The sequence below is a fragment of the Oncorhynchus tshawytscha genome, linkage group LG01, assembly GCF_018296145.1.
Source record: "Oncorhynchus tshawytscha isolate Ot180627B linkage group LG01, Otsh_v2.0, whole genome shotgun sequence".
NCBI classification, from domain to species: Eukaryota; Metazoa; Chordata; class Actinopteri; order Salmoniformes; family Salmonidae; genus Oncorhynchus; species Oncorhynchus tshawytscha.
The window spans coordinates 89,149,429-89,161,850 of record NC_056429.1 but is presented as its reverse complement, the minus strand read 5'-3'; the positions used below and the strand labels follow the sequence as shown (position 1 = coordinate 89,161,850).

At 44.1% G+C, this 12,422-nt stretch overlaps 1 protein-coding gene across 1 annotated transcript in view; it reads left to right on the top strand.

Annotated features, from left to right (window-relative positions):
• The window catches only part of LOC112259685 (serine/threonine-protein kinase WNK4-like), a 111,741-nt gene that overhangs the window by 71,619 nt on the left and 27,700 nt on the right, over positions 1-12,422 (top strand). The window contains exons 11-13 of the mRNA XM_024434291.2: positions 2,773-2,908; positions 3,338-3,454; positions 5,117-5,290. Of these exons, the coding sequence (XP_024290059.2) occupies positions 2,773-2,908; positions 3,338-3,454; positions 5,117-5,290 (427 nt within the window). The remainder of the gene's footprint in view (positions 1-2,772; positions 2,909-3,337; positions 3,455-5,116; positions 5,291-12,422) is intronic.

The following is a 12,422-nucleotide window of genomic DNA, read 5'->3' as shown; positions in this document are numbered from 1 at the left end:
AGCCCGTCTCTTTCTAGCTGAGAGAAACAACAGCCCCTCTATCCAGCTGAGGGAAACGACAGCCCCTCTCTCTTCAGCTGAGGGAAACAACCGCCGTCCTCTCTCCACCTGAGGGAAACGACCACCCCTCTCTCTCCAGCTGAGGGAAACGGCAGCCCGTCTCTTTCCAGCTGAGGGAAACGAATGCCCCCTCTCTCCAGCTGAGGGAAATGACCGCCCCTCTCTCTCCAGCTGAGGGACACGATAGCCCATCTCTCTCTCCCATTGAGGGAAACGACAGCCCGTCTCTCTCTCCAGCAGAGGGACATGACAACCCCTCTATCTCCAGCTCATGGAAACGACAGCCCCTCTTTCCAGCTGAGAGAAACGACAGCCTGTCTCTATCCAAATGATGGACACAAGATTCCCTCTTTCCAGCTGATGGAAACATCTCTTCTCTTTCGCTGATAGAAACAACAGCCTCTCTCTCCAGCTGAGGGAATCAACAGCCTCTCTCTCTCCATCTGAGGGAATCAACAGCCTCTCTCTCTCTCCAGCTGAGGGAATCAACAGCCTCTCTGTAGTGTATTTATTGAAGCACAATGGACTCTGATGTTTCTGTTTTACTTTCATATCAGATGTTTCTGGTAACTGTGTTTTCATGAAGCGGTATGTGAGGAGAACAGCTTTCTTCTCTGTAGGGGAGCCTTGAATGGGGTGGGGCTGGTCTGTGTGTGTGTGCGGGTGTTTGTATGGTCCTGCATGTGTAGCACATGGGGATGTGTGAAACGTACTCCTCAGCTTGAAGTGTCCCCACTTACACCGCTGATTAGCAAGCTTTTTGCGTCGTGCGACTGGTAAGACACTTCCGGAAGGAGGTCACGTGTGCTAGCAAGGCAGAGGTCCTGGGTTCGATCCTTGGTGTGATCCAAATCAGGAGGAACTGGTACTCGCTAAGCAAGTATCGTGAGGTCCTTTACATGTGTGTTGTCATCTGGTGCCCATTCTGTCTAGGCAATACCTTGTTCAAGTTTTATCCACTGTGAACTGAAGTTACCCAAAAGTTATTCAAATTTTAGAGAATGGTTAGAAAGCACAGTGGAATCTTCTAACCAGTAGAGCATCTGTCTGTAAATGTTTGCTGGCCTCAGAGGAGTAGTGGATGGCTCGAGGGATAAATCAGGGACCACGGTTCTAAGAGACCCAGGGGACTCAATTAGTTAACCATGAAGCTTTTTACTGCATGTTCTCCCAGGCTGTGTAACACGTTTTCATTACATAAATGCTCCACTGCTGAATAGAACACATGGATTTGTTGTTCCTTTCTTATGACTGTATTGTTTTCTTTCGGAGATGTGTCCAATATTACAGCACACTAACGTTTACTATATCCTCACATTAGGCTTTATTTGGCATATACACTCACCGGCCAGTTTATTAGGTACACCCATCTAGCACTGGGTCGGCCTCCAGAGCATTCTACAATGTGTCAGAAATGTTCCACAGGGATGTTGGTCTATGCTGACGCGATGGCATCAAGCAGTTGCTGCAGATTAGGCGGCAGTACATTCATGCTGCGAACAGCCTGTTCCATCTCATCCCAAAGATGCTCTATTGGGTTGAGGTCTGGGGACTGAGCAGGTCACTCAAGTAAACTCGCTGTCATGTTCCAAGAAATGTTTTTCCACTCCTCAACTGTCTAGTGTTGGTGATTGCGTGCCTGCTGGAACCACTTCTTCTTTTTAGCTTATTGGAGTGGAACCCGGTGTGGTCGTCTGCTGCAATATCCATTCTGTGACAAGAATCAACGTGTTGTGCATTCCAAGATGCCATTCTGCACGATACTATCGTACTGTGCCGTTATTTGTCTGTTTGTGACCCGCCTGCTTCCACAATTCTTGCCATTCTCCTTCCACCTCTCTCATCAATGAGCTGTTTTCACCCACAGGACTGCCACTGACTGGATGTTTTTTTTTGTCGTACCTGTAACAGAGATGCTGTGAGTCGAGAAGTGGGTGCAGGTAAAACATTTAAGAAAACAACAAACATGAAACGAGACAACATAACAGTGGCGACAATGCATGAACACAGGAACAATACCGACTGTGGAAAGAACCCAAGGGAGTGACAGATAAAGGGGAGATAATCAGGAAGGTAATGGAGTCCAAGTGAGTATCATAATGATCTGCAGGTGCGCGTAACGATGGATCCCAGGACCGGTGGTTAGTATACCGGCGACGTCGAACGCCGGAGGGGAGGAGGGGGAGTAGATGTGACAGCACCATTCTCGGTAAACCCTACACACAGTAATGCTTGAAAAGCCCAGGAGGGAGGCTGTTTCTGAGATACTGGATCTGGCGTGCCTGGCACTGACAATCATAGCAAACTCAAAGTCGCTTTAGTCACTCGTTTTGCCCATTCTAACGTTCAATCCAACAGTAACTAAATGCCTCGATGCCTGTCTGTCTGCTTTATATAGCAAGCCACGACCACATGACTCACTGTTTGTAGGAGCGATTTGTGACATCAGCGGATGTAAAAAGTCCTTTATAAATACATTTGATTGATTGATTGATTAATTTTCGTGAACGGGGGGTGTACCTAAACAATTGTCCGGTGAGTGTATATTTGGCATGTTTAACGGTCTAGCTCTGTTTCCTATTTTGATGTGTGGTTATTTCTATTTCATCCTCATTGCATGGTTATTAATTCATAAATGACTGCAACATAAAATGCACCTGTGGATTTACAGCGGTAATGAAAAATGTACTAACACGCCAATCATCTTCACAGCTACGCCTCCGACGTGACCTCGGGTTTGAGTGATGGCTACGAGGGCCTATCAGAGAGGAGTGGCAACACTGCTGCCAGGCGCACGGCTGGCAAGCTGTTCCGGAGGAGAGCCCGTTCAAGACTGCGCATCACTGGGGTAAAACAAATTAATTAATCAATCAAGACTATTCTATACAACTGATTGTCAAGCCCACAATTAGGGCCTGTCCCAAGAGCACCCATTCCCTATAGAGTGGGAGAATAGAATGCTAATGGGGTACCATTTGGGATGCCTACTTTGCAGTTTCCCCTATATTAATTTAGCAGCAGCACTTTTTATACATATACAGTACCAGTCCAAATTTCAGACACACCGACTCATTCAAGGGTTTTTCTTTATTTTTACTATTTTCTCTACATTGTAGAATAATAATTAAGACATCAAAACTATAACTATGACTACATCCTGCATACACACGTCCTGCATACACAAGTTCTACATACAGACGTTCTGCTGCTTCCCCAGTGTTTCTTTAGTCTACAGAACATAAACAAAGTTACCCTGATGGATGGTGTCTCTATGCAGCTCTCTGACAAAGACGACCGGGTGGTGGAGTGTCAGCTGCAAACTCACAATGACAAGATGGTTACCTTCAAATTCGACCTGGATGGAGACAACCCAGAGGACATCGCAGCTGTCATGGTTAGTGGTCACCTCTAGGGTTCCCTATTCCCTATGTAGTTCACTACTTTTGACCAGGGCCCTAAATAGGAAATAGGGTACACCATTTGGGACGCAAACCTAGACTACTCATTCGACCATTGGCCCTTCACTGATCTCCAAATAATAGACCTACACACTATAGGGTAGTATAATCTCCAGAGAAATTAAGCACTACCAGCTTATCTTAATAGCAGATTCTACTATCTTCTCCTATCTCACACAGCAGCACAGGCTCTACGTCCCACTTCCAGTTTAAACACTTTTCTCTGTGTTTCTATGTCATATAGATGTATCTCAGTTAGGGGGATGTGAGGCATGCAGATAAGCAGTTTACACCCGTGCCATTTTAGTTTACACACGTCTCATTTAGGTTTGATTACGAACTTGGGGGGTTCTGGCGTAGGTATACACAAAGCACGTATCCAAGATGAGGTAGGTGGTAAATTCTAGAACTTTGTGTTGATTCTGTTTATTCTGACTCTGAATGAAACACAATGCGCTTTTGTTTAGTCGAGTCTTGGCACAGTTAGTCAGGTCTTATAAAAGCCCCTGTGGTTATTAGTGCAGTACACCAGCACTACAAGAGCTGAATTAAGACATGCTGACAGGAGAGCCAGCCCATTCACCACACCCAACCATCCAATCAAACCACAATTCACAGAATTATGCAAACCTCCTTAATCCTGCTCAAGACCAATGGTTTTTAATCTGTGGTCCTCGGACCACTGGTGGTCCACGGGGGTACTGCAGGTGGTCAAATTTTTTATTGTGATTATTTATTTTAATTTGATTTTTTTGTTATATTTTTTTGTTGTTGAAAAAATGATGACAGTTGGGAGTATTAATGTTATTGTTTGCAATTTTACATAAATGTTCACAATGCAAAATGTTTTAATATAATAATAATAAAAGGCCTTTTATTTGTTACATTCACTGCTAAAATTGACCAAATACTTTATGTAAAAAAAAAAATCTGCAACTAATGGTGGTCCTTGAGCTTTTGACGTGATTTGGTGGTCCCCGGAACGGAAAGGTTGGGAACCGCTGCTCCAACAAATTAGTACTGTGTGTGGAGGTTATGACAATGAGGGCAGACAGACATACACTACCGTTCAAAGGTTTGGGGTCACTTAGAAATGTATTTGTTTTTGAAAGAAAAGCAATTTTTTCGTCCATTAAAATAACATAAAATTGATCAGAAATACAGTGTAGACATTGTTAATGTTGTAAATGACTATTGTAGCTGGAAACGGCAGGTTTTTTTAATGGAATAATTTAATTAAAAAGCTAATTGATCATTTAGAAAACCATTTTGCAATTATGTTAGCACTGCTGAAGACTGTTGTCCTGATTAAAGAAGCAATAAAACTAATGGTCCTCTGTACGCCTATGTAGATATTCCATAAAGAAATCTGCCGTTTCCAGCTACAGTAGTCATTTACAACATTAGCAGTGTCTACACTGTATTTCTGATCCATTTGATGTTATTTTAATGGACAAAAAAATTGCTTTTCTTTCAAAAACAAGGACATTTGTAAGTGACCCAAAACTTTTGAACGGTAGTGTACATACAAAGACAGGCAGGCAGGCAAACAGGCAGACATGTGTTATTGATTTATTCATGGCGTGTGTATTTTCCAGGTACACAATGAGTTCATCCTGTCATCGGAGAAGGAGGGTTTCATCCACCGCATGGGTGACATCATCAAGAGGGCGGAGACTCTGATGAAGGAGCACATGGTCCATGTGGACGGCAGCCATGGAGCGCCATGCCCACAATTCCACAACAGGGTCAACTCATTGTATGCATCACAGGTCAGTACCAGCTCAGGATGGCAGCAGAAAACAGTCCATAACCTGGGTGACTGGAGTCTCTGATATTTTTATAGGCTTTCCTCTGACAACACCTATTATATATGTCCTGAATGGCAGGAAGCTTGACCCCAGTGATGTACTGGGCCGTTCGCCCTACCCTCTGTAGGGCCTTACGGTCAGATGCCGAGAAGTTGCCATACCAGGCGGTGATGCAACTGGTCAGGATGCTCTCTTGAAACTCTCGACCCACTCCACTGTTCGGCCCGCCTTTTCCTGTAGTCCACGATCAGCTCCTTCGTTTTGCTCACTCACATTGAGGGAGAGGTTGTTGTCCTGGCACCACTGACAGTTCTCTGACCTCCTCCCTATAAGCCGTCTCACCGCCGTCGGTGATCAAGCCTACCACTGTTGTGTCGTCAGCAAACGTAATGATAGTGTTGGAGTCGTGTTTGGCCATGCAGTCGTGGGTGAACAGGGAATACAGGAGGGTACTAAGTACACACGTATAAGGGGCCCCAGTGTTAAGGATCAGCGTGGCAGATGTGTTGTTGTCTACTCTTACCACCTGGGGGCATCCCGTCAGGAAGTCCAGGATCCAGTTGCAGAGGGAGGTGTTTATTCGGTATGTGAATTGGAGTGGGTCTAGGGTGTCCGGGAGGATGCTGTTGATGTGAGCCACGACCAGCCTTTCAAAGCACTTCATGGCTACCGATGTAGACTATGGTGGTCTGCTTGAAACATGTAGGTATTACAGACTCGGTTAGGGAGAGGTTGAAATGTCAGTGAAGACACTTGACAGTTGGTCCACGCATGCTTTGAGTACACATCCTGGTAGTCCGTCTGTCCCAGCATTTGTGAATGTTGACTTGTTGAAAGGTTTTATTCACATCGGCTACCGGGAGCGTTATCACACAGTAGTCCAGAACAGCTGGTGCTCTTGTGCATGCCTCAGTGTTGCTTGCCTCGAAGCGAGCATAAAAGCTTGGCTGGTAGGCTCGTGTCACTGGGCAGCTCGCATATGGGTTTCCTTTTGTAGTCTGTAATAGTTTTCAAGCCCTGCCACATCCGACGAGCATCAGAGCCGGTGTGTGGTTTGTACTTTAATTTTAATGTTATATTCCCCGCTCCTGTCCCCGCAGGAGGCCTTTTGCCTTTTGGTAGGCCGTCATTGTAAATAAGAATTTGTTCTTAACTGAATTGCCTAGTTAAATAAAGGTTAAATAAATACAAAAATCACCTAAACCAAAGACAACAATGTGTTAAACAAATCAAAATATATTTTATATTTGAGATTCTTCAAATAGCCACCCTTTGCCTTGATGACAGCTTTGCACACTCTTGGTATTATCTCAACCAGCTTTGACCTGGACTGCTTTTCCAACAGTCTTGAAGGAGTTCCCACATATGCTGAGCACTTGTTGGCTGCTTTTCCTTCACTCTGCGGTCTGACTCATCCCAAACCATCTCAATTTGGTTGAGGTCTGGGGATTGTGGAGGCCAGGTCATCTGATGCAGCACTCCATCACTCTCCTTCTTGGTAAAAAATAGCCTTTACACAGCCTGGAGGTGTGTTGGGTCATTGTCCTGTTGAAAAACAATTGATAGTCCCACTAAGCCCAAACCAGATGGGATGGCGTATCGCTGAAGAATGCTGTGGTAGCCATGCTGGTTAAGTGTGCCTTGAATTCTAAATAAATCACAGACAGTGTCACCAGCAAAGCACCCCCATACTATAACACCTCCTCCTCCATGCTTTACGGTGGGAAATACACATGTGGAGATCATCCGTTCACCCACACCGCGTCTCACAAAGACACGGCGGTTGAAACCAACAATCTCCAATTTGGACTTCAGACCAAAGGACACATTTCCACCGGTCTAATGTCCATTGCTTGTGTTTCTTGGCCCAAGCAAGTTTCTTCTTATTGGTGTCCTTTAGTAGTGGTTTCTTTGCAGCAATTCGACCATGAAGGCCTGATTCACACAGTCTCTGAACAGTTAATGTTGAGATGTGTCTGTTACTTGAACTCTGTGAAGCATTTTTTTCGGCTGCAATTTCTGAGGCTGGTGACTCTAATGAACTTATCTTCTGCAGCAGAGGTAACTCTTGGGTCTTCCATTCTCATGAGAGCCAGTTTCATCATAGTGCTTGATGGTTTTTGCGACTGCACTTGAAGAAACGTTCAAACAACGTGACATTTTTCTGATTGACTGACCTTCATGTCTTAAAGTAATGATGGACTGTCGTTTCTCTTTGCTTATTTGAGCTGTTCTTGCCATAATATGGACTTGGTCTTTTATCTTCTATATACCCCCCTACCTTGTGACAACACAACTGATTGGCTCAAACACATTAGTTAATAGTTAAGAAGATTCCTGGGTTTAGGAGTTATGGAGAAAGCAATATGAGTAACACTGTAATCAGAACATGGTGGTACTAAAAAGCTCTTGAACCTTCATATAAATCCTATGATGTCATTAGTGGAAGCACCTACAGGCCTCCCTCTTTCCTCTCCACTGTCTTGTGTACATTACATTCCAGCTCTAATAATATACAGTAACTAGACCATTATTTAGGTTCAGAGTGGTTCACTGAGAAAGGGTCTCCATCCCACATGGCACCCTATTCCCTTTATAGTGCACTACCTTTGGGTTTAGGGCTCTGGTCTAAAGTAGTGCACTATATAGGGAATAGGGAGACATTTCAGAAGTAGACAGGGGCAGCCAGGAGAGGATACTCTGTAATGCCAGTACATGTTCTTATCTCCAGAGAACAACATGTATGCTGTGCTGTGCCTTCCAGTAAACAGATCTAGGATGTCCATAGTGGAGAACAATGTGCTGTTTCATGTGGGTCGGGAGGACCGGTAACTCCTTTTCCTACACATACTACCCCCTGGGTACATAATTACCTCAAGCAGTCCTGGAAATCTCTCCTTCCTGGCTCCGGACCAGGACCTGATTGAAAACAGGCTGCTGACCCTACCACATCTTTACTGAGACCCCATATGGCCTTATACGTTTCTAGACTATTTGGACAATTTGTTTCCCCCCGGGGAGGCGTCAGACATCACCGTCTGCTTTTGCTGTGGTGTTACTGAACCAGTCTGTTGCGAGAGATGACATTTGTAGGTAGATTCTCAATCGGATAAAAATCAAGGCTAACGCTACATATTGAGGAATTATTAACACCGTGGTGGAGCTACAGGCACGCTGCGCTGCTGTCGGGGTCACCGACTCAGCTCACAAACTCGGTCACCTATGTCAACACCTGCAATCAACTAGCCAGCTAGCTAGCTAGGTTGCAATGGAACCCGCTTTGTCTGAAGTAGTTAATGAATGTTTCCAGCTCTGTAGAGCTGTGTTTATTGCGCTCTTGTTCACAACAATATTGACAATTCGGGAGTTCCAATGCAGAAATTGTTTGCTAGTGGAGGATTACAGGAATGACTTGGCTATGCTTAGCAAACAAATCTAAATTCTACGCAAACTTATAGGGAGAACACAAACTGGAACTTTCTTGTTCTCAACTCCTATGGCTGGACACCGCTCGGGTCTGATGGATGTTTCCCCGCCTTGTCATCTGTCCCTATCTGAATGGCAGGTGCTTCCTGGAACATGCCTGCAAAGGAAGTCGCCCCTTTCTGCTTCTCCTCCTCCATCTTGTAGTGAAGTAGATGGAGAACAGCAAGAATGATGTTTCAAAAAGAGCTGGTTCCCTGCCACAATTCGTGGAAACCGAAGGCTGCGGCATGATGCTTAGTGGATGGGAGTAACTGTGAGAGGTTCGTAGCAGATTGACTTATGGAATAGCTTCTCTGCATTGGTGCCTGATCTACCTGCACCCTCATCACTGGGATTGCCTGTGTCTGCATCAGTGGTGCTGACTCCATTATGTTGACTCCAGCTGCAGCTTCGTCATCGAGTTCGGCTCCTTTCCCCTCGATGGATCTGATGGGGCACTGCTTGCAGTGGGATGTCTGGACCTATCAATGTGAGCAGTGGGCATACGCTATCCTGCATCTCATGGGCCCGTGAAAGGTTCAACGAATTGTGTGAGTGGTAAGAATGGGTGGATTTCTCCATTCCCTGCTCCGGCTGTTGTACTGGGCAGTTCAATGGTGAGAAATGTCTCAGCATGGGTACAGGACATGAATAAGCTGCTCCCAAACACTTTAAAACCAGCATCAGGAAATTGAGTCTATCATAGTTCATGTGGGATTCAATGACATTATGAAGGGCAGCTCAGAACAGCTGAAGATGGATTGTAAAAATAACTGTTTGTGTCACTACTTGACCCCTAACAAATGCCCCACAATATATCTGTCCCCCTGCCCTCCCTAAATCGTGGCATTGAATGGTTCAGCAGACTTTTAGCCCTCCATAACGAGACTATTGCAACTCTGTGGGTGTTAATCCCATTTTGTTGCTGAGTTGTCATATGCTTCAGAAAATGTACATTATCTCAGGGGCATTGGAAGACACAATATCAGTAACCTAATTTATGTCCCTCTCACTGCTCCGAATGCCTCTGCTGATCCCACAGCTATTTTATGCAGTAATCATGTGCCTATGAACCAGAGTTGTACTGTTAGCACTGAGGCGGTGTGCCCTAGTAGGAAGTCCACTGTGTGGAGCTCACCCTGCACTAACATCAATAACATGGCATGTCTACCTCTGCTAAGCTTCCCAGTAAAGCAATGAAAACAATCAAGTATTCCAGAAAAGATTTTAAAATAGCCCAGGTTAACATATGTAGCTTAAGAAACAAGGTTCATGAAATCAATAATTTGCTAGTAACAGATGGCATTCATATTCTGACAATCTTTGAAACTCACTTAGATAATACCTTTAATGATACAGTGGCAGCAATACATGGTTATAACATCTACAGAAAATAGTGAAAAGCCAACGGTGGAGGTGTTGCCGTTTATATTCAGAACAACATTCCTGTAAAGCTTAGAGAGGATCTCATGTTAAAAACTGTTGAAGTAATATGGCTACAGATTCATCTGCTTCACTCAAAGCCCATTATGGTGGGAAGCAGCTATAGACCAAGTGCTAACAGCCAGTATCCGGATAACGTGTGAAATTCTTGATAATGTATGTGATATCAACAGAGGTATATTTTCTGGGTGATTTAAATATTGACTGGCTTTCATCAGGCTGCCCACTCAAGAGAAAGCTTCAAACCTGGTTCAGGTTATCAGCCGGGTAGTTCCAAACAGCACAGGAATGAAATCAACAACATATATGGATCACATCTTTACTAATGCTGCAGAAATGTGCTTTAAACAGTATCCCAATCCATTGGATGTAGTGATCACAATGTAGTAGCCATATCTAGGAAAACCAAAGTTCCAAGCTTTAGGCCTAATATTGTATATACGCTTTGTAGTGATTCCTATGTTGTTGATGTAAAAAATATTTGTTGGTCCGTGGTGTGTAATGAGGAGCAACCAGACGCTGCACTTGACACATTCATGAAATTGCTTATCCCAGTTAATAATAAGCAGGTACCCATTAAGAAAGCGACTGTAAAAACAGTATGTATGTTTGAGAGGGATGAGGCAAAAGGAATGGCATATAAGTCTGGCTTCACAACCGATTGGCAAACGTACTGCAAATTGAGAAATCATTTGACTAAACTGAATTAAAAAGAAGAAGAAACTACACTATGAAACAAAGATAAAGGACATAAAGAATGATAGTAAAAAGCTTTGGAGTCCCTTAAAATGAAATGTTCGGCAAAAAGGCAAACTTAGCTCCATCATTTATTGAATCAGACGGCTCATTCATCACAAAATCCACTAATATTACCAACTACTTGAATAACTTTTTTCATTGGCAAGATTAGCAAATTTAGGCATGACATGCCAGCAACAAACACTAACACTACATATCCAAGTGTATCTGACCAAATTATGAAAGACAAGCGTTAATTTTGAATTACGTAGAGTGTGGAAGAGGTGAAAAAATTATTGTGGTCTACCAACAATGACAAGCCACCGGGGTCTGACAACTTGGATGGAAAATTTATGAGGATAATAGCGGACGATATTGTCACATCTTCAATTTAAGCCCACTAGCAAGTGTGTGCCCTCAGGCCTGGAGGGAAGCAAAAGTAATTTCCCTATCTAAGAATAGTAAAGCCCCCTTTACTGGCTCGACTAGCCGACCAGCGCTTTACAGTAAACAAATTGACAACAGACTTTCAGCACGCTTATAGGGAAGGACATTCCAGAAACACAGCACTTACACAAATTTTATTTTTTTATTTCACCTTTATTTAGCCAGGTAGGCTAGTTGAGAACAAGTTCTCATTTACAACTGCGACCTGGCCAAGATAAAGCATAGCAGTGTGAGCAGACAACACAGAGTTACACATGGAATAAACAAATTAACAAGTCAATAACACAGTAGAAAACAAAGGGGGAGTCTATATACAATGTGTGCAAAAGGCATGAGGAGGTAGACGAATAGTTACAATTTTGCAGATTAACACTGGAGTGATAAATGATCAGATGGTCATGTACAGGTATAGATATTGGTGTGCAAAAGAGCAGAAAAGTAAATAAATAAAAACAGTATGGGGATGAGGTAGGTGAAAATGGGTGGGCTATTTACCAATAGACTATGTACAGCTGCAGCGATCGGTTAGCTGCTCAGATAGCTGATGTTTGAAGTTGGTGAGGGAGATAAAAGTCTCCAACTTCAGCGATTTTTGCAATTCAGTCACAGGCAGCAGAGTACTGGAACGAAAGGCGGCCAAATGAGGTGTTGGCTTTAGGGATGATCAGTGAGATACACCTGCTGGAGCGCGTGCTACGGATGGGTGTTGCCATCGTGACCAGTGAACTGAGATAAGGCGGAGCTTTACCTAGCATGGACTTGTAGATGACCTGGAGCCAGTGGGTCTGGCGACGAATATGTAGCGAGGGCCAGCCGACTAGAGCATACAAGTCGCAGTGGTGGGTGGTATAAGGTGCTTTAGTGACAAAACGGATGGCACTGTGATATACTGCATCCAGTTTGCTGAGTAGAGTGTTGGAAGCCATTTTGTAGATGACATCGCCGAAGTCGAGGATTGGTAGGATAGTCAGTTTTACTAGGGTAAGCTTGGCGGCGTGAG